We start from the raw sequence: 22,160 nt of genomic DNA, 5'->3' as shown, positions 1-22,160 counted from the left end.
TATATTAAAAGACTAGCTCCACTACTTATGCTTAGTTTTTTTTTAATTAATTCTAGTTGTGTGTTGCACATGTGACTGAAACGTCGCAAGATAATTTTCAGATTACACTGTTAAGTACACAGTGTTGTAAAGGTGTATTCTTTTATGTGCGTCATACAAATTGGGACAGAAATGAACCAAGTTTTACAAACTAACCAACATTTTTACATTGCTATTTATGATCGTATTTAAGTTAGGAGCACTTATAATAATAGCATTAATTATACGCACGCCTCAGGGGTTTTACGTTACGTAGCTTGATGTAATAGGTTTGGCATTTCTTCTGCTTAGGTTCAAATGTCAGGTTTTCGCTTGCCTTGTGTGTGAGGTGGCTTGTATGAGCCATGAGGTGCTGAGACCATTCGTATATTTAAAAAGGATCAAGTTTCATAATGTTTTTTCATTGCAAAAATAGACAAATCTATATCTATATATATAAAAGAAAGTTGTGTTAGTTACACCATTTATAACTCAAGAACGGCTGAATCGATTTGACTGAAAATTGGTGAGCAGGTAGCTTAGAACCAGGAATAGGACATAGGATAATTTTTACCCCGTTTTCTTTTTTTTTTTATTCCGCGCGGACGGAGTCGCGGGTAAAAGCTAGCATTTTAATAAATACAGTATGTAATTAAAATTTGTTTTGTAGCATTTTTATTCAAATTTTATTAAAATTATTGAAACACGACTGGAATCTATTCACAAATTTATTTCTTACAATCTGAGTTTAATTGTTATTAATTTGGAACATGCGAAAGATAATCGTTGCTTCAGGTAAGAGGTCAGATATTTCAAAAACACGTCAGACGCCTCTGCTATACATATTGCTTTCTCATTTAACAAATTGCCAATTTGTTTGGCTCTTAGTTTTGCAATATGTCTGACCGGTGATGACACAATGTGCGATGGCTGAACAATTTTTGCACTCTCTCCAAGTAGTCATCAAAATGAAGGTTATTGGTGTATTTTAGTTTTATTTTTTTTGTTATTTAAGATTAAGGAAAACACGAAATATTTTTGTTCCTTTTGTGTAACGGTTTGCCTTGTAATACTTGGTAATTTTATTTATAACGTTCGTCATCGGTTCTTGGGGAAACACTCGACAATCCAGTGATAAAACAATTTGCAAGATTACAATTGTTATCAACTGTTATTCGATATTAACTTTCATCTAGTTCCTAAGAAGCAAGTCTGTGTTACTTCATATAAATATGAATTAAATGACTTCTTTAGAATTGTCCTTTTCGCATAAGATATTGATGTCGTAATTTAAGAAAATAAAGATATCTTTGCTTTTAAACGCGTTTATGTCTTTCTTTTGAGCTAAATTTAACAGACATATAGAATGTTGGCAATGTTAATAAATTCTTCCAAAATTACTTGCAGATTATCATTTCATTGGCCAGTGACAGGCTAACCTTGACCCCGTTTACTCATCGAGTATTCGTTATATTATTTATCTTAATTTAATGTGAATTTGTACAGCATATTTGGGTTTATGTTGTCGTAATACATAAAGCCTAAAGCTGTTTTAATTTGCGACTCAGATATGTACAGAATTAACATTTGTGCTTAGTATGTTTCGTATATTTAGTTTAATATAATGATATATTCCTAATTAATTAATTGAACAGTAGTAGACGTCAGCAACATCTGTTTGCACGAATGGTTCGACTCGTCCGGTACAATACCACGACCATTTTTTTTTTTTTTTATAGTCAGGAAATGCGTTTACGCACGCCTACGCCGGGCTGTGCAATGGCGTAGGGAGTGTGGGACTCGCCGGCCACAGAAGGTGACCGGAATACCCACTAAAACCTGACTGCCCTCTAACGCATTATGGCGGGCGCCACGGGAACGCTTTAGCTTTCTTCCGTGGCCACAATACCACGACCACACAGAAGACAGGATTGAAGTAAAAGTAATGCCGCATTTCATTTCATTAATGTGCATGTCGGAAGCCTAATTTTAGTTTTCTTTCGCCTACCACCCTTTTCTTGTGAGGTTAGGATGGAAAGGAAAAGTATATTTGATGGGGGATGCGCTCTTTCTGCGCGTCTCCTCCTCCATTGATTAAAGTTAGTAAACGCATCTGCAGTTGCCAATGTCTATGGGCTGTGGCTTTTTTTCCATCTTTAAACAGACACATTTCTGTTGTCAGTTAGTTTATAGATGTCTAAATTTGGCGGTTCCTTAGAATTAAAATAAAGTAATAAATTATTCGGAAGACACAAGTTTGTTGCATAAATGTTGAAGTTGAAGGTCGCCGGCGAGGAAAAGCCGGCGCGGCAACCGATATCACTACGCTGGCACCCGGCGGCGCTTGTTGTAATTATAAATTATATTTAGCCTACTGTAGTTCTACAAACAAAGTGTAACACTACGCTACAAACCAAAACCATATGTTGAATTATCTACATTTTTCCTAATTAATATAATTAAAATATTGAAAGTATACTTGATTTATTGACTAGCTTCTTTTCTCATGTCTTTTCTTTAATTAAATAAAGTCTAGTGCAATTAAAAACTTGAAAAACGTTTAAACTGTATATATTATCACGTATGTTATTGTTTAATATTAGTCATACAGACAGTCATAAAACGGCTATATGTGTAGATTTTTACAAAAGCTATAAATTAAAATGGATGTACTAAACAATAATTTATTCACTGTTATTGAACTTGTTTGGAAATCTCTTAAAAAAGGAATATAAAATAAAGCACGCATTTTATTTGGAACATATTTAATGATATATGATGATGCAAATGAAAACCTAAAAGAGACCATAAAATTAAATGATTAAGTACGATAATTGCTTAATCAGTTGAATTAAAAAGGCATATTTAGTACCACGTTTGTGTAGGATGATAATGCAATATATTTTCCTGAAACTAGAGTATCTTGAAATAATTTTCTTGAAATGTCACAATTACATATTTACAATTTAAGAGCTACGGTATACGACATCTATATTATCTAATACATTATCAAAGACTTAGAATTAAATGAAAATAATAAAAGTAAAGTAATTGTAGTAATTGAAAACACAAACAAGGCAGCCAAAATGCTTTTATTTCGTTGTTATAATCACTTTTATAAAAGTTATTTACATATTTACAATAACAATCCTATCTAACTTTGATGACATCTCGTTATTAACACTTCCCGCGCGATTCTCTCTTTTTTCTTCTATGGCAAAGGCAAAGGTCTTAGTGGCCAGTAAGCCACGCATTCGTCTTTAGCAGAGCGGAAACTCCATGTCTACCAAACAGTTGGGATACATAATTCTTCACTTAATAGTAATTACTTGTACCAAAATATTAATCTAAATACAATGTTCATGTATACAGTCAAACCTGGATAAGCGAGAGTCTAAGCAATCGCGATATTTATAGAGTTTTCTCTCTAAACCGTAGTTCTAGCTTATGGAGTTTGTTCGACCGGGCCGGACAATGACTTCGTTTATAGAGGTTTCGCGTTTATTTAGTTCTCGATTATCCAGTGTTTTTCTTTTAATAAAATTTAGCTTCACAGAATATATTATTAACGCAAAATTAAAAGGGGAAAGAACACTAGTATTTTTTACTTTAGATAGACCATTTTAAGAAGAGTTCCAAGTATTCAATTAAATTCCAAATATACGAGTACTAAGTTATAATTAAATTGTTTAAACTTTCGTGAGATATATATTATAGTTATCGGTACATACTTATTACGACGGATACGGTGATTTGTCTGTGGTCAAAACATCTGACCTGTGTTTGCCTCCGCAGATTTAATCACACACAATAAATAAAACTGGGATTCTTATGTTAAAGTGTTATTAATACGCATAAATATTAATATTTCGTATCAAATCGTAGCACGTCGTAATTCTTTGTTAGTTTAATATTTATACTAACTATCGCCCGTGGCTCCGTTCAAAAAACATTCAATTAGTAGTCTATGTGTTCTTTCAGATTCTACGTTTGTGACAAATTTCAGCGAAATCTGTTCAACCATTGTGGACAGTAATAATGAACATTCATATATCTAAACTTACGCATTTACCTATATAATATTAGATATACACTTGTAAAGAAAGCCCATAGCATATATGTTTTCTGTGTGCTCTCTTCAAACATTCTTTTAGTGGGGAAAGAATAAAAATATTCTAAATACAGAAAACCATTCGTCTTATTTTTATTGTATAATAAAACTAGCTGTCCTCCGTCCACATGGCATTAAAAAAAATAATTAGTAGGCTATGTGTTCATAAAGAGTATGTTCTACATCTAGGCAAAATTTCATCGAGATTCGTTGAGCAGTTCTGCAGATACCTTCTAACAAACATCCACCCATCCTTAACTTAACGTCCTTAAGATTAACTTCTTTATCACAAGTTAAAAATCTTTAAAATTATCGATAGAACCATGAACACAATTTTTTTAAGACATAAATACTATATAATTACTACTTTCTTATTTGTAACTATAGTAATGGTAATCTAGTGATACTGTAAAATTTTTATATCTACAAAACTAAATCTTAGTATTCTTAATATAAAAATTAAGGGACGTAAAGCACGCGTTCTCTGGCATGCTGAACGCGTAGGTTCAAATGGCACAGGTCGTGCCGCGCCCCGCGCGTATAAATACTCATCGCAGCACCAACATATCGTCAGTCGCTCAGCTGCCTTCTCATCATCCACAAACAAAACAACTAAACTCAACAAAATGAAACTGGTACGTTACCGTGGACCTCGCGATAGATTGCGCACTACTCGATGCGGAATTAATTTCAACAGTGGAAATATAAATGTTACTCTTAATAATTATGGAATCTATTGGAGACTAAAAATTACCTGTTACTTTTCACAGTTTTTTCACTAATTTTAACGTATAATTTGTTGTGTGCTTGCAGTTCATTGTCGCCGCTCTGTTCGTTGCCGCCGCCATGGCCGCACCCACCACCATCGACGGTCAGGCCCAGATCGTCGTCCAAAACATCGACAACATCGGCACCGGTCCCTACGCCTACGAGTGAGTTACCCCTTATTAACCACATTTCAATGGACAACTAAAATTGATGGTTAAACTAATGGCAAACTATAAGGGCTAAAAACTCACATTACTTAAATTATTTTACCAGATCCGAAACATCGAACGGTATCGTCCAAAAGGAGCAAGGTCAGCTAAAGAACGTGGGCACTGAAAACGAAGCACTTGAGGTTCGCGGCCAGTACTCTTACCCTGGTGACGATGGCGTCATCTACACCATCACCTACATCGCCAACGAGCTCGGCTTCCAGCCCCAGGGCGCCCACATTCCCCAATCACAATAAACAGCTCTCGTATAACTAAATATCTAGTCCAAAAATACTCAACTTCCCCACTCCTTTCCTGTAGTACTTTAGAGAAATCGTATTAGAACGATTCTGTGATACAAACACGATACAAATAATGTTAATAAAGAAGTTACAATAATTTATACGATGTATTTCATTTTGTTTAAGTATCAATCGCTGCCGTTTAAAATGTTGTAAACGAATAACATATTCAGATTGAAGTACCTTGAAGAAATGCTAATCGCACAAGGCTGTTGAAAAAAATAGGAATCTGTGATTTCCCAATTCCACTTAAAGGTTACTTCATAAAAATACTAAAACACGATTCAATCCATTATTAAAATTTATCCAAAACTTAACATGGATTTTATCTATTTGTACGATTCCAACGTGATCTGGAAGCCGACGAAGGCTATTTGACCATAAAGATTCTAATTTAAAATGTTTACCAAATTATTCAAAGTTGGATGTAAACCTGTACAAAAGAACATTTAAATATGATAATTTGAAGACACATTAACCTCTAAAGTTATTTACAAGTCGCCCGGCATCCAATAATCATCCATTATAAAGAAGATGGCAATTATCCTTGGAATCCTAAATGTGAATTAATTTCAAAGGAAAACTTTGGTCTATTACATCGGTGCCATCCAACTTTTATTGATATTTTTACAATATTCGGTATTTTTATAACGATACATAATTTAATTATTTACCACAGTATCTCTGATAACTTTAATGGCTAGTTTTAATACTTATCCACACTTAGATTATTCTAGTGATAACTTATTGTGTAAAGTTATGTTTAGAAATAAATACCGACATAACGCTCAGATTTTGCTACGAGTTTTCTTAAAATTCTATGCAAGTCATTTGCTGTTGAATGACAAGTATATTGTAAATGACAATAAAACTATTTTTCGGGTATTACATTTGATAAAAAATATAAATGCAAAAGTTTACATGGATGTGTGGATAGATGTTTGTATTAAGGTATCTCCGGAACGGCTCAACGGATCTTGATGAAATTTAGCACAGATGTAAAACATAATCTGGTAGAACATATAGGCTACTGATAAAGATTTTTTTAAATTCCGCGCGAACGAAAAATAATTTATTTCAATTTAAAAAATAATCGTCACCTCCTTGACCTTGTCCCACCTACGTAGAGTCGGTGTACCAGGTTTCCGTCCTCCAAATGAATCTGTCTGCCGTCATCTCCATTATCAACCCCTTCTTGATCATGTCATCTTTCACGCAATCCATCCATCTTTTCCTAGGCCTACCTCTACCGGTGTAACTCCACACTCATACTTAACGTTCTCTTTGTTCAATGTAAAAAATAATAATCATGTTTATTTATACAACTAAACTTTAAATCGTTGTACATGGATACAATGGTTTTGTATAAACAAGAAGTCGTAAGACTAGTCATCAGTATCCACACATTAGGCACAGCCTGTATCTCGAGGATTCTGCTATAGAAAACCTTTAAAAACTTTTTTTTTATAACATTTCAATGGCTTATTTGCTCGTAAACAATTAATTCTTGTGAGTATCTCATGTAAATGTTCATTCTTGTCACATCACGTCGCTGTGTCGTGTTTTGTTTTCAAATAGGATATTTGTTTGAAGAACTTGATTCACACGTTAAAATACAATATGGTTCAATAAACTGTTCATCAAGAAAAGTGATCTCACATCGTTGTTGAACTAAAAAATAACAAGTATATCTTGTTGTCTTTGATAGTCTTAATTCTATTAATATTATAAATGCGAATGTTTAGATGGATAGATGGAAGGTATCTCCATAACGGCTCAACGGATCTCAATTAAATTTGGCATAGATATACTAGAACATAGTCAGGAAGAACACATAGACTACCAATTAAGTTTTTATCATTCCACGTGGACGTAGTCGCGGGTGACAGCTAGTATAATAAATAAACGGGTGACACTGATATGTTTAAGATATCGAATTTCATAATGTTGGCAGCCATCCATCTTTACATCATTCTATAGACGAAATGAGAGTAAAAGTAGAAATAATAAATCATATTAAACAATTTTAATATTGTAAGGCTTTTATTAAATACTTGTTACAAACAGACATACAAACGTTTAATAAATTTAAACAATAAAACTAACCAGAATAAATCCATAGACAAAAAACAGACAAATTCATACAATGAAATGTGTTATATATAATTCCTAATTTTTACTGAATCCGACTATACAAATATTGTCAATGGTACGGGAACACTTAATAGATGCTTAATGCGATTACCAAACAGCATTAGGTGAAGCTTTGATTTAAATCCAGCCTAATATTTCGTCACTAGTCATCTCACATTTGTCAGATGTAACTATAGACCGTGTCAAGGTTTTTTATTTTATTAATAGGTGACTTACAAGTGAACATCACCTGATTTTAAATACTGTTGCAGTTTAGTCTAGCTTTATAATGCGGGAGAGGGGGAAAAATAGTGTTTGTAAAAATTCAATTCCATCTTTCAAGTTTCAAGCTTTAAGGAATAGTACATTAGATAAGTAAATACTTAAAATCAATTTAAAAAATGATTTCTTTCTTGAAATTCATACAGATAATAATTATTACGTTCTTGATAAAGTTTCGAGTAAAGATCAAAGGAGAAAAATTATAACGGCAACTGTTTTAATAACTGTGAACCAGTTTCAGATGCGCTCATCTAATTCTGTTGACATTTACAATTGACCTTGAGATTATTGATCGTTGTAAATTAATTAGTTGGAAGTTCATCAACTATTGGATGCGATCAATTTTTAATAATGCAAAAAGCAATAAAGACGGAAAAGTACAGCCGTAGGCAAAGAAGAGGCTTTTATTTTCTAAAATACAGAATAAATACTTCCAATTAATGTTGGAATTAGATTTTATTTACAAAAAATAAGGGTATAAATAATAAATCTTTTAGAATATAGATAATGTATAAATTCGAATAATTCGTTGACGGGATTCTCGCAACGATTGAGCATTAAAAAATTGAAGCTCAACAGTAGTAAGAATCCAGTTTCTTTAAAACTTAATACGAGTAATAATCACGAAAGATTTAAAAATTAATATTATCAAATTAAACAAACAGTTACAAGATCGAAGAAGAGAGAGGAGAGTGAATTTATTAGAGGATCGATGTACAGCACTTATTTGAGTGACCCGTCGCGGCCGTCCTTCACCTTGTTGTGTAAGAGTGCAGTAATCTCTTACTTGCTAAGGCTCAAATCGCACTGTTAAATTAAATTCATTTTGTTGATTCTTAACATATTATAATAGAATGTTAACTAACTTATTAGCCTACAGAATTTATTTATTCCTTTTCATTGTAATACAGGGTACGTAACAAGAAATTCATTAAATAAAAAAATCAAAGATAATATGTATTTTTATAATTTCAGCTGTGAGACTCTTTACCTGTTCTTATTATAATGGAATAGACATCAAAGTACCTATAGTTAGGTTGGACGGTAGAGATCAATATCTATAGTAGCAGTTAATAATAAAGGTAAATAAATAAATTAAAGCAAAACTTATGTTTATAAAAAATGATAAACATCAAAACATTGTCACATAGGTATTCGTACGGCAACATATTAAAAAAAAAACAATTATAACAACCGGTGTAAACACAACTTATATTCAAATTAGTTTACATTGACACACTTAGTCCCGTGGCGTGCTTTCAAAGCTCTGTGCGCTCGCGAGCGTAAAGAAAAGTTTGATCAATGAATGATGATGTTGCAAATGTTGAATTTATAAATGTGTGGCATAATTCAAAATAAACTGTACCATGTCATATGTAACGAACGATGAAGAGAAAAAAAAATACTATTAAAGTCTTAAAATGCAAAATTCGAAACAAGGTAAACATGAAATTCAAAAAAAGAATTCTATCCAATAAAACATTATAGTACAATAAAATTACAATAAGATTGCAATAAAGGAAGTTAAACTTAAAATGTAAGTTTTATGTACATATTCAGAATGTTTTATATTGTTTTGTTTGTTGAGATGAAAGACGGGTTTCGTGATAATGCCTTGTAATATGAAAGTTGGTACAAAATATTTTACAAAGATGTTAAGTATGTCGGCACGCGGAGTGCTGAAGCGCAACTGAAGGGTAAAGTGTGAGGACGCGCGGGGCGGCAGGTAAGGTCTGAAAGGGCCGCGCGGCTCCACCGGTGGTGAACAAGTACGGAACAGTTTAATTCCGCAATTAATTAATTATCTTTTTTGCCTAAACTAATAATTGCTGCATGTGAGATCTTATAATTACTCAAACATCTTACGTGTAAGTCAACACTTTATCATGTTACTGTTAATAGCACAATACAAAGTTTTAATTTTACGAAATTAATATACTAAGTATGTTTTTATTAATTCCACACGGGCGAAGTCGCGGGCAACTGCTAGTTTATAATAATACGAAATCTATAATTGTGACTATTTAGAATGGTTCTTATTTATATTATTATATCACACCGCTAGCCATCCGCCTGGTTACACACAAACCCGTTATGCATCTATTCTCATAGCATCGTTAAAAATAAAAAACGGTTTATCCTTACTAATATTATAAATGCGAAAGTAACTCTGTCTGTCTGTCTGTCTGTCTGTCTGTCTTGCTTTCACGCAAAAACTACTGAACCGATTTAAATGAAATTTTGTACACAGATAGTCTAGAGCCTGAGGATGGACATAGGCTACATTTTAACGCGAAAAAGGGGTTATAAGGGGTTGAAAGTGGGGGTGAAAGTTTGTATGGAATTATCGTCATTTTTACAGGTAGAAGGTTGAAACTTATTTTCAAGGCTAATTTGATAAAGATAAATACGAAATTAAATTATTGAAAAAATTTTACCCCCAAGGGTGCTAGATAACAATAGGGGATGAAATTTTGTTTTGCAATATATTCGATTTTGGTGAATGTTTTGTTTAATATGCTTTGCTGTAACCCTTACCAATATTTAGTCTAGAGCCTGAGGAAAGACGTAGGCTACATTTTAACGCGAAAAGGGGGTTGCAAGGGGTTGAAAGAGGGGGTGGAAAATTGTATGGAAGTATCGTCTTTTTTTACAGTTAGAAGCTTGAAACTTATTTTTGAGGCTGCTAATTTGATATAAAGAAATTAATATTCAATATTTGAAAAAAGTTTACTCTTAAGGGTGCTAAATAACAATTAGGGCTGAAATTTTATTTGGGAATATTTTAGATTTTGTTGAATGTTTTGTTCAATATGTTTTGCTGTTACCGTTACAAATATTTAGTTTAGAGCCCGAGAAAGGATAAAGACTACTTTACAACGCGAAAAAGGGTTTGTAAGGGGTTGAAAGTTAGGGTGGAATTTTGTATGAAAGTATCGTCATTTTTACAGTTCGAAGCTTGAAACTTATTTTTGAGGTTACTAATTCTATATAAATAAATAGGAAATTAAATTTTTGTAAAAATGTTGCCCCCAATAGTGCTAAATAACAATAGGGGATGAAATTTTGTTAGGCAATATGTAAGGTTTTGGTGAATGTTTTGTTTAATATGTTTTGATGTTACCCTTACCAATATTTAGTCTAGAGCCTAAGGAAGGACAAAGCCTACTTTTTAACGCGAAAAAGGGTTATAAGAGGCTGAAAGTGAGGGTGGAAATTTGTATGGAAGTATCGTCATTTTTACAGTTAGAAGCATTAAACTTATTTTTTAGGCTGCTGATTTGATATAAATAAATATGACATTTTAAATTTGTAAAACTTTTACCCTCAAGGTTGCAATGTAACAAAACGGAATAGGGGATGAATGTTTGTATGGGAAGATGTTTATGTGAATATTTTGTAAGTTTTATATTTTTTGGCATTTTTTATAAGTTTAACTAAAAACCACAACAACAACATAATTCACGACCCGTAACCCAGAGGGGTAAGAAGAGACCCAGGACCTACATTTGGCACGGTCCGGGCACACCTCTTTCTATGTTCTTCTACATACATCAAAGCATAGCACGTTGGTTAAATAAAATAATTAGCCCAAAAAAATGCTACCCAAAATAGTATTTCACGCGGACGAAGTCGCGGGCACAGCTAGTTTATTATAAATTTTTTATTATAGATGCGAAAGTTTGGATGGATGGATGTTTGTTATTACGTTTCTCCAGAAGGGCTCAATGGATCTCGCTGAAATATGGCACATGTGTAGAACATAGTATAAAAGAACACATGGACTACTTACTATTTTTTTTACTTCCGCCCGGACGAAGTCGTGGGCAAAAGCTTGTAAGACTATAAAACTTGAAAATAAAAAAGGCAACAAAGGTAAATAAGATAGAGATAATTTTAGAGTTTCGTCATAAGGAAAACAAAATACTAGCCACAACCCGTGGCGTTATCTTGAAATATAAGTAATTTTGTCTTTATGGACTTATTAGGTAATTACATGAAAATTAATAACAGTATTTAACGCGTTGTTAAATAATTGATATGTATGGATAAACCCCTCCCCGCCCCGCTCTAATGATGGTTTACATGACACGAACGTGTGGTTATCACTGACCAGACTTCACCGGCCACAGGAAGCCGGTTTATAATCAGTTTGGTAATGTATTCCAACGAACTCGTCGTGAATGTCGACGAGAAAAGCGAATGTCAAGGTCAGACACATTCTACAACGAAACCTCATCTATTACATAAATATATTAAAAGTATATCGAATAAAAGTGAAATGACGGGAAAACCATTCGAAAAAAGTTGACACTTGTTTTATTTGATTTATATTTAGGATCAGATCTTATTTAATAACTAGCGGTCGTCCGCGACTTCGTCGTACCGTCAAAATCACTGCCCGGAACAGATGCAGCCTTGTGGTGGTACCTACAAACAGACAGATGACAGAAAAAAAATGGCCTTTCGTTATCTATTTTTTTATATTACACACAGACACTTCAATTTTAATTATATGTATACATATATAAATAACTCCGGTCTAAGAATCAACTGGTGCTATGTTATAATACTTGCATCCATTTGTACATGCGCGTCGGCGGCACCGAAGGTTAGGGATTAATTGTGGCTGTTCGGAATACGCTGCAAGGATGTGCGGCAGTAATTAATAGATATGAAAATAGGATTGTAATCATGATTTAAAAAAAATCAGGAAAACTTTTTTGGAGGATTGGATTTTAAACAAAACTATTTTTATCTCTTCGTGTGATGACGAATCTTCAGATTATATTAACATTTAATTCATCAGGACACAATATTTTATATTCTTGTGACCATTGATGAACATTCAATGACATTTAAAAAAAAAACTTGAATTTTGTATAATTTTTACGTTATTGCTGCGGTTTTATTTCATTTCTAATGCAAAAGTCTGTTTTCATGTTATTTAAGTTTCTTGGTATAATTCTTATATAAAAAGATTTCAAAAATATGATTACAGTGTACAAGAAATCATGCAAAGGAAGCCTTGCTTTATTTAATTACAACCATTTCTACCTAAATTTTTCTAATACAATATCAAACGGATGAGAAGGTTAAGAGAAAATAAATTTCTGTACATGCTTATGACATCTATTAACAGCTTTTTTATTAATTTAGTAATACAGAATTGTGCAAACAACTCAGTAAATAAAAACTATAATTTGTACCTATGCGCTCCTTTTTAATAAAGCAAGATTTTTTCTAAGACTATTTTTATCTAAATTGCTATTAAGTACAGGAGGAACAGCTTTTTATGTAATTGAATTTCAAGAAAGCTAAGACTGCAAACACGCGGTATCGAAGGTCTACGAAGAATTGTCTAAAAACAAAGATAAGACTGTATCGTTCAGGTGAGTTTCAAAGCGAAGTCTTATACCGTAACAATCCATTAGCGCGGATGCTGGGAGCCGGAGGAGGGAGCCGGAGCAGGGAAGCCGAGCTATCGGTCGGCGCACTCACCTAGATCAAAGTTAATCAAAGGAGATGCCACAAAGGACCGAAAAAAGGAGTTCCATTGTGGTAAATAGTCCAGTACGTCGATGAATGGAATGTCGCTCTACTTATTAAATATTTGTACACTTTATTCTTTTGTTTTTATTGTCCTTTTTTATTTTCAGGACTAATATAATTGAATTGTTAACATATTTTCGAATAAAGAGTTTTCGTATAATATAGATCGAACTTCACTTGATACCTAACTTTCTGAGTATCACACAAATAATTTATGAGAAGGTACGAAGAAAACCGTTTAAGAGTTATCTCATAAAATGCTACTGATTAAGGAATATTGTAATATTTAAATGGTAAAAAACTTGATTACAAAAATGGACATTTTTAAGTACCTACTGTAGTTCTTTTCTAATATCTTGACGGCCCAAGGTCATCGGCGTGCTGCGCAGTGCCCTTACCCGCAACGCCTCGAAACCCCTTACATTTTGTTCTGCGCAGCGATTCGCGAAGTTACTACGCGAAACTACTACTTGCCGCTGTTACATGCTATTTTTTTTACAACTTTTTTTTATTAGTTACTTGTTCGTCTTCTGTCAACAATTTAGCATTTATACCTTTAACGTTTAAGATTGAGTTATTGAGTACTTTTTACGGATCGGTTAGATAAGTTTTTCTTCCTCACTTTTTTATGGGTGTAACTTTATTTTCTGTTTATTTTTTCGTTTGTCTCTTTACATCTACATTTTTAACTTGGGTGTTTCCATTTTAAAATTTCGTTAAACATATTGTATTTGTATAAAAACAAGTTAGTCAAGTTTAATGTAATACTTGTTAAAAACAATAATTTAAAATTAGTACAAAATATATTTAATAAATTAAATCAAAGGATACTAGTTTACATAAAACACATTTACATAACTTGATGTCTCCGCCAACAAGATAGGAGATAGTTAATTTATTGATCTATATTTTACGAAGGAATATTTTAATATAAAGTACTAATCAAGTCATTTCTTTTAGTTAAAAAAATCTTAAATACAAAATCAAAATGCCAGTCATTAACATTCATATATTTTTAAATGATATTATCGCTTTGGTATTTACCAATTTTATACAAACAATGTATAAACATTTTGGTATATACAGCTTTACCTATACCTTTTTGGTTCAAAGTTTACATTTAGTTATCTCTAGAATGTGTACAGTGAAAGAACTAAATTCGGTTCCCACTTAGAAACGAATAACTGCAAACTGTCACGATGCTATACGATCCTTAGTGGAAAATGAATTTAATCATTTGGATTCACGTTCGAGAAAAAGTGTAGAGCATCCTTCCGTCGGCCCTCCGCGAGACAACCGCGCCATGGAGAGCTTGATTACATCAGACTTCAAAGCTTTGACGTGAGAGAGGTGTTACTTACGTGTTCTGTCTTGTCGTCGTTAACGTGTAGTGAGAGAGCTGAACAAGTAATTAGTTGTATATTACACAGTATGTCATTATTCTATCTTAGCGATGTACGAGTAACTAAATGCTCCTTTAATAGATAAATGAGAATAAACCAGGTTATCTGGATTTATTAATTAAAATGTTGTAAATTAAAAATGTACGGGTGGAACGTTGTAAAGTTCAGGCAGCGTAGCTTCTGCCGGCATTCAAATATATGCAAAGTGGGTTGTATTGGCGCGGCGGCGCGGCGTCGTGTAGGTATATAAGTGTGTGCCATTTGTGTATTTGTCACAGTCTCTAGCCTCATCCTCTTGCAACACACACAAAACACTCATCTCCAAAATGAAATCCGTAAGTTAATCACAAGCAGATTACCTTTGCGACCCGATAAATATTTAAATACTTGTTACTTTTATCTTTCTTCCCATCGTATGTGTATCAACTACTGCAACAGTTGAACCCAGTTTTACCTTCAAAGTTTTTACTAAATAAAATATTAATCCTTACATTGAAGTAATCAATATTTGTTTATAATACTAATCCCCTTGGTTCAAGGGATGCGTGTTCTGTCGCTGACAACAATTGTGTCCTTTGCAGGTGATCGCAATTGCTCTGCTGGTGTGCGCAGTGGCCGCCGGACCCATCGACCCCAAGACTGCTGAGACCACGGTCCAAAAGTTTGACAACATCGGTACCGGACCCTTCGCCTTCAGGTACTTACACTTTCTTTATTTACTGTTCTTTTAATTTAACCTGACGATGATAAGAGTGGAATGCTCACATAAATCTAAAGTATGCAGATTGAATCGCCCCTTAAGAAAACTAGTACGATGTTATAATAACTGTAAGCAGGCATCAGGATATGCGCGTCTGAAAAGCCCTTCAAACTACCGCAAGGAGTCCTTTGCTTGACAAAAGTTGCAAATCGCGGCCACCAAATCCTAGCCGGATAACTTTTACCACATTATTTTACAGTTTCGAAACGAACGACGGCAAGTCGGTGTACGCTGAGGGTCAGCTGAAGAACTTGGGCACTGAAGGAGAGGCCCTCGAGGTTCGCGGCCAGTACTCTTACCCTGGTGACGACGGTGTTATCTACACCATCACCTACATCGCCAACGAGCTCGGTTACCAGCCCCAGGGCGCCCACATTCCCTAAGCCTGACGACCCCCGCAAGTTAACACCAGCTTCACTGCCGACTGAACACCAACATAGTCGCTTGTATATAGAGTGATGATTTAATATAAGTTATTCGTTATTAATAATCCTTGTTTTATTGTTATTTAAAACGTGATCCGCGACTTGCGGATAAGTTATGATAAAGCGGATAAGTGCTATGGAAGTGAACCCTCGTTTGCTCTACGAATTTCATTAGTCAGTATTAAATTTTATACCTGCGAGGTAATTGACGATTATCAAAGGAATTTAAATATGTGTTTAATACAAAATGGATGTCCTTATAAACATCCACTCGTCCATACATCCGACCATAGTGCCATGAACAGAGATACCTATATAATTAAAATGTAAAATTTCAAAAATAATGTGCACGATGAATTGAATTTAAAACATGGAACATTCGGTTTCAAATCGAATAACCATTTCATTTTGGAAAAAACCTTACGGAAGGGCGTTGGTCTAAAAAACAGGAGAGACGTGTTCGTGTGCGACATCTGGTGGCGATAGTACGCGTTAATATTACAGGTACAAGTGATGTATGGCCTGAACGTGAAGCGTGGCGCACGAGTCACGACAGGAGGCGGGCCTAGTGGATTTAAAAATTATAATATTACACTATACAACTATACCAGGTCAAACAAGTATGCTAATATATCATGTTTCCATATTAGTTAATTCTTCTTCTTAAAGAGAATTCTTTTTCTTTCTTCTTAAGAAATATTTTCAATTCAAGTCTTTATGAGGTAGTGAGTAAAATGATTTACATGTCAATAACTCTCAATAAATATGTTATATAAGCCTCCTGACAAGTAAAATGGACATAAATGAAATTTGTTAATGTTAAGATTTTAATATTAAACGCAAAAGTTGTAATGTACTATATAACACTAAAATAAAATTTCAGTTTCAGTAACCCTAACATAGTGCATTCTATAATTTTGAAAAACATATAATGTAATATTTCAATATCGCACTAATTTTATAACTTGTACCACACGACATAAAGTATACGTGTAGCGAAAGAACAAGCGTAATATTTGTTGAAACAAGTCGGCGTGATATTGCAGCAGCCCCTGTGATATATACCTCTCGATAAACTCATTTGATGCTAACGGCCCAACAGATACTAATATTCCGAACCTATATGTGTAACTGTTTCGTTCAGTGATCTTCCGTAGTGACCAATACACCATCAGAATCGTACGGCAGAAAGTTTTCTTCCGAACAGACAGAATACACGGTTCAGTATTTACGGCATTTTTTATAACATAAGTTGACAAACGAACAAGCGGCCACCTTAATACGCCGAAATCGCGAAACGACCGCTACCCATAGAAATCCGTAATTGCAGATGCGTTGCCTACCCTTAATCGACGGAGGAGGGGAACGCACTGAAAAAGTATACATCCCTTTCCTATGCGTCCCCTCCTCCGTCAAATCGATTTCGCCATCCCATCCTTTTTAGCCGACTTCAAAAAGAAGGAGGTTATCAATTCGACTGATTTTTTTTTTTTTTATGTGTGTTACCGCGAATCTCCGCCCCTGGTGGTCCAATTTTGATAAAAATTATTTTAATCGAAAGGATAAAGCAGGTGGGTCCCATTTTTTTTTAATGTTAATAACTAGAAGACTAGTAGATTTTGAATATAGCTTCAAAATTTGTTGCGAAAATTAGGGACATTTTTGCTTTCAGCGCTTACGTAGGCTAAACTATAAGACCTACATCAAAATGATGTATGGCGAATTGTAGCTCTTTAAATGTGCTAAATAAAAATCCGCGATAGCATATATCTATCTTTTATAGTTTTCTCACAATAACCATTTTTTTCTTTACGAAACATTAATTATCTTATAACAAAAGGGTGGGAAGGCATCAGGCGAAACGCGGAATTGCTTCCACTTGAAGTCTGTCTTCTGAGTGGTTGTGGTATTTCACCGGGCGAGCCGGCTAATTAGTGCATCAGGTGTTGTTGCTGGCATTTCTTGAATATAGGAAATGAAATGGTGAGAGCCTTTTTTGATAATTTATACTTAATTAGGCAACTACATATGTATTACAATTGGTATCTTCAAATATTTAATTCAATATTTCAAATTACTTAGTACAAAAAGGTATAGCATAAGTTCAGCTGTGTGCGTGTAGGTAATGCAGAGTAGACGACGCGTTGATTGCTTTCTAATTTGGTCGTTAAAAAACATCGCAAACACCTCGCGCCGTTTTATTTCACGTTATCTAATGCTTTTTACGATATTTGAGAAAACTTTTTGCGTTCCGAAGAAGGAAAGTTTCAATTTTCCTGTCATTAAAGACCTCTTAACGTAGCCTACGCAGTCGGAGGAATGTAGGAGAGCGACGGTGAAGCGATCAAAAATACGTTTGTTTGAGGGGTGCGTTCACCAAATTTCATGTTCAAAATCTTTTTTTTTTTGTTGCAAAGTGTAATAAACAAGCGGTCGTAAATCAGGTGTAGATATCGTAGCTGTAATTTATTATTTAAATTACCGTTGATAGACTAGTCGCTATGCATTTATTGAACGAAGGAATCAAATTTTCAGAGAGTCCAATGTTTTTTCCTACATAAGTAGAGTAGATAAAATTGTACAATAACAACGAAGAGTATGTGTATCTATATACTTCATTAAATCAACAAAACAAAATAAAAATAATTACATTTGTAACAAAATAGAATACAGAATAAAAGTGAACAGTATTACCTCGTGGAGTAAATTGAAAAAGAAAATTTTATTTTTACCTTTTCAACGAATAAACGAAAAAATAGAGAGCGAAGACCCTTTTATTATACCTCTATTAGGATAGGAATGGACATCGAATTGGCTAATAACCGTTCTGCAGGTGAACGGAATTCACTTTCACTGTTTCCGTTCGTTGCTAGTGATGTACTATGACAACATGTCAGCCGTACCAAGAAGTTTATACCAGTACCAATATGTAATTATTGCACGAATATATATGAACAGTAACTTAAAGAAACTTTTTTATTTTCTGTGCATGAAATAAAAAAATGTTTTACTTAATGCTTATGCTATTCCGCATCTCCGTATCTTTAGTTTGTTGTTTGCAAAGAGTAGCACTGTCCTTAAAGTCCTGGATATTCTGAACCAAACAATGCTTAAGTAGTCTCAAAACTTTATAGATATTTACATAAATAATTATCTGAGTGAATTCGATTTGGTACAGGTCATCGGTTGTTTTTTTTGGTATATTACGAATTCTTCGATTTGACCCCATCCCTATTGTTATCGTTCCTTTACAAAACTTTGTCCACCTTAACAGCAATTTTAGTGCCGCTAACTTGGAGAGTTTGCACGCACAGTCCGCTGAGCTGGCAATTTGTACCCTCTTATAGATGATAATCAACATTGCGATTGAATAATACAAATAGAATATTATTTTTATTACAATATAAATTATTTCTGTACTTCTATATTTATTATTTCGCGTGTGTTGTAACTATGGTTACATAAAGTAAATACGTTTTGTAAACATAACTGATTAAAACAACAACTTTTCTACCTTTTTTCAGGCCGGTTGAATGAACAATATCGAACTTGTGGTATTTTAAAATGTTCAGGAAAATTTTCAATAGAATTGCCCGGGGTGTAGAGCGAGTTAATTTTCTGAATACCTGTCAACAATGGAGCGGGCGCTCTTCGAGAAAATATCGCATTTTTCCACATCGACAATAGACTTCGTGTGACCGTGCCGCGCTGTGCGGGCGGTAACGAGTTATTTCAGATATTTATCCACTTCAAACAGGTGGAAGAAAGAAATGTAGGTCCTTTAGAAGATTATTTATTTCTCATAGTGCGTAAATACTACAGAGTATTGAAAATTAGAGCTTTTAGGATCTTTGATTTTCTTTTCATCATTATCAAAATTCTATGGAGCTTCTTCCAGGAAACTCCACTTCTTCTAGGTCATTACTATATTTATGACCTTTCATAGCCACGTATACTCGAATTTGTCACAAATCCATTTCCTTTATTACGTGGTTCCGTTTACAGACATGAATTTAGTTTGAATATTACTTATGAACAACTACAAAATATAATAAAATCACTAGGCTTTCAACATAAACCTTAATGGACGCGGCATTTAATTTAGCTAAAAATGTGTGATATACGAGCAGCGTCTGTCAGAGCAGTTAGCAGTCAGCTATCGGACATTAGAGGTCGTAACCAAACAATGAGCGGCATCGGTGCATTCGTACTAAAACTACGCCAATGCTCAGTTCACACGAGGACATAACAGTGCGCTAGAGCAGTAAACAGTGCACTATTGCTATTATTTGAACGCACACTCCACCGCGATAACAGCAAGCGTGCAATTAAGCAATAGCAGTATTGCACTATCTACTGCTCTGCCTCACTTTTGAACTCTCGTGTGAAAGTATCATAAAGCCGGCCATAGATCACAGCGGGCGCGAGGCGGGCAGGTGACTGATTCAGTGGACGAATACCCGCCTGATGTACGGTAATGGGTGGTCACTGGTTGACACAGAGAGACACGACACACGGCACTGTGTCGCTTTTCACATATGCGTACCGTACTGAGAATGAGTTTTATACTCGTTAAATACAGATTAATTGTATAAAACCTACTTAATTTGAGTAGGAATAGGACGGACGATTATCATGATCACGGTGAATCCAAATTACCGACAATATGTCAAGATATATGCCTTTTGGAACATGGTTTGAACAAATCTGACTGTAAGAAAGTCTTTCCAACATCTAAATCGTAGAATTACTTATCATGGTATTTGTGAGGTCAATTTAAACACACACACACACATAGTATAACTCACAGGCCACCGGCCTGTCAGTTATACTATAAACATTATTCCACGTAGTTCGCGTACCGGGAATACAACTGACCGAGTGATAGCGCCCTAGAGACGGTGCCATGGTCACTGACTGGTTATAGTTGACAATCACAAGCTGCTTAATTATAGGGGGCGCTAAACCGCAATGTAATTCATGTTACGATATGAAAAGTACACGCATTTAAGTGCAACGAGTATGTTAACAACTACTTCTCATGTACGTTGTTTTAAAAAAGAGGAACAAAATAAAAGAGGGATAATCTCCACTGCCTTAAGAAAGTATTACGACTGTAGTTTCATTGCTAGCGTATTAATATAATGAAAATAATAGTGATACTATAAAGTTGGCGAATTGTATTTATCAATGTGTAAAATCTTCAAGACGTGCTCTGCCGTAGTAATTCATTTGCGCAACATCTCGTCGCAGATTAAAAATGTTAATTCAGGAATTATTTGAAGCAATTTATTTACCTACCCCTTGAGATTCTGCTACCTTGTTAAGGTATTCAGATAGAGCTACAGGATGATGTATTTCAAAGCAAATTGGCTGCTTTATAAACTACTAGTTGTCGCCCGCGACTCCCTCGGCGCGCATTTACAAAAAAACTTAATAATTAGCCTATGCGTTCTTCCAGAATATGTTCTACATCTGTGCCAAGTTTAATCAAGATCCGTTGCGCCGTTCCGGCATCCATCCATCCATTAGTAAGAGTAAGATTATGGAATGCTCAAGAACAGTAGTTTGGACAAGATGGCAAGTATCTATAAAAACTTTAAATATTAAAGGAATATTAAAAAACTATTAATTCATCTTTAAATTAATTTATTATGTACCTTTTTTATTTTATGCCAAAGTATCTAAACACGAGAGTTATTTAACAATATCTGCTAAATTGCTTATGAAATTGAACCTATTCTTGGACAAAAATAAACAACGTCATAGATGTACACTTTGTTTCAATTTTGTTTTCGTGTATTGAGTTTCTTCGTGTCCGCGGAATACTGTTAATACGCTCGAAATAGTTCCAAGTGCGTCGAAAATGAAACATCCTGTAGGTGGGAGAGTTGGCGCGATATCTGCATTAATCTGGCGCGCGGATATCTGCGTCTTAATTCATGCAAACTAATGCGCCGCGATCCATTACCTCCCCCTCCTCAAAATCCTAACCCCTTCACCCCATCACCTGGAACCTGACAATATAACTATAATTATGAAATTAAAAACACATTTTCCAGTCAATATCTAGTGAAAAGTCTTGTGAAAAAATCTATAGGTGAAGTCTAAAACTTTCGTTGAATGTAAATTGCATAATAAAGGTCTAAAATAATTCCAACAGTTCCCATAGGCAGCAATAAAAATCTTTCCACGT

The 22,160-nt window shown here is 34.3% G+C and overlaps 2 protein-coding genes across 3 annotated transcripts; both read left to right on the top strand.

Annotated features, from left to right (window-relative positions):
- Nucleotides 1-4,662: 4,662 nt before the first annotated feature.
- On the top strand, nt 4,663-16,029 carry LOC106714319 (flexible cuticle protein 12). 2 transcript variants are annotated; one of them, XM_045678878.1, is made up of 4 exons: nt 4,663-4,764; nt 4,943-5,061; nt 5,171-5,345; nt 15,914-16,029. In XM_045678878.1, exons 1-4 carry the CDS (start codon nt 4,756-4,758, stop codon nt 15,920-15,922), a joined length of 312 nt encoding a protein of 103 aa, XP_045534834.1. In that variant the 5' UTR covers nt 4,663-4,755; the 3' UTR covers nt 15,923-16,029. The 2 variants fall into 2 exon arrangements, with proteins under 2 accessions (XP_045534834.1, XP_014362821.2); XM_014507335.2 differs by lacking the exon at nt 15,914-16,029 and having other exon boundaries at nt 5,171-5,509.
- LOC106714320 (flexible cuticle protein 12) lies at nt 15,014-16,029 on the top strand. Its single transcript, XM_014507336.2, has 3 exons — nt 15,014-15,114; nt 15,361-15,476; nt 15,739-16,029. Exons 1-3 carry the CDS (start codon nt 15,106-15,108, stop codon nt 15,920-15,922), a joined length of 309 nt encoding a protein of 102 aa, XP_014362822.2. The 5' UTR covers nt 15,014-15,105; the 3' UTR covers nt 15,923-16,029.
- Nucleotides 16,030-22,160: the final 6,131 nt, after the last annotated feature.

Source organism: Papilio machaon, chromosome 8 (assembly GCF_912999745.1).
Source record: "Papilio machaon chromosome 8, ilPapMach1.1, whole genome shotgun sequence".
Taxonomy (NCBI): Eukaryota; Metazoa; Arthropoda; class Insecta; order Lepidoptera; family Papilionidae; genus Papilio; species Papilio machaon.
Note: the sequence above shows the minus strand (reverse complement) of the source record. Positions and strands in the feature narration are given on the sequence as shown.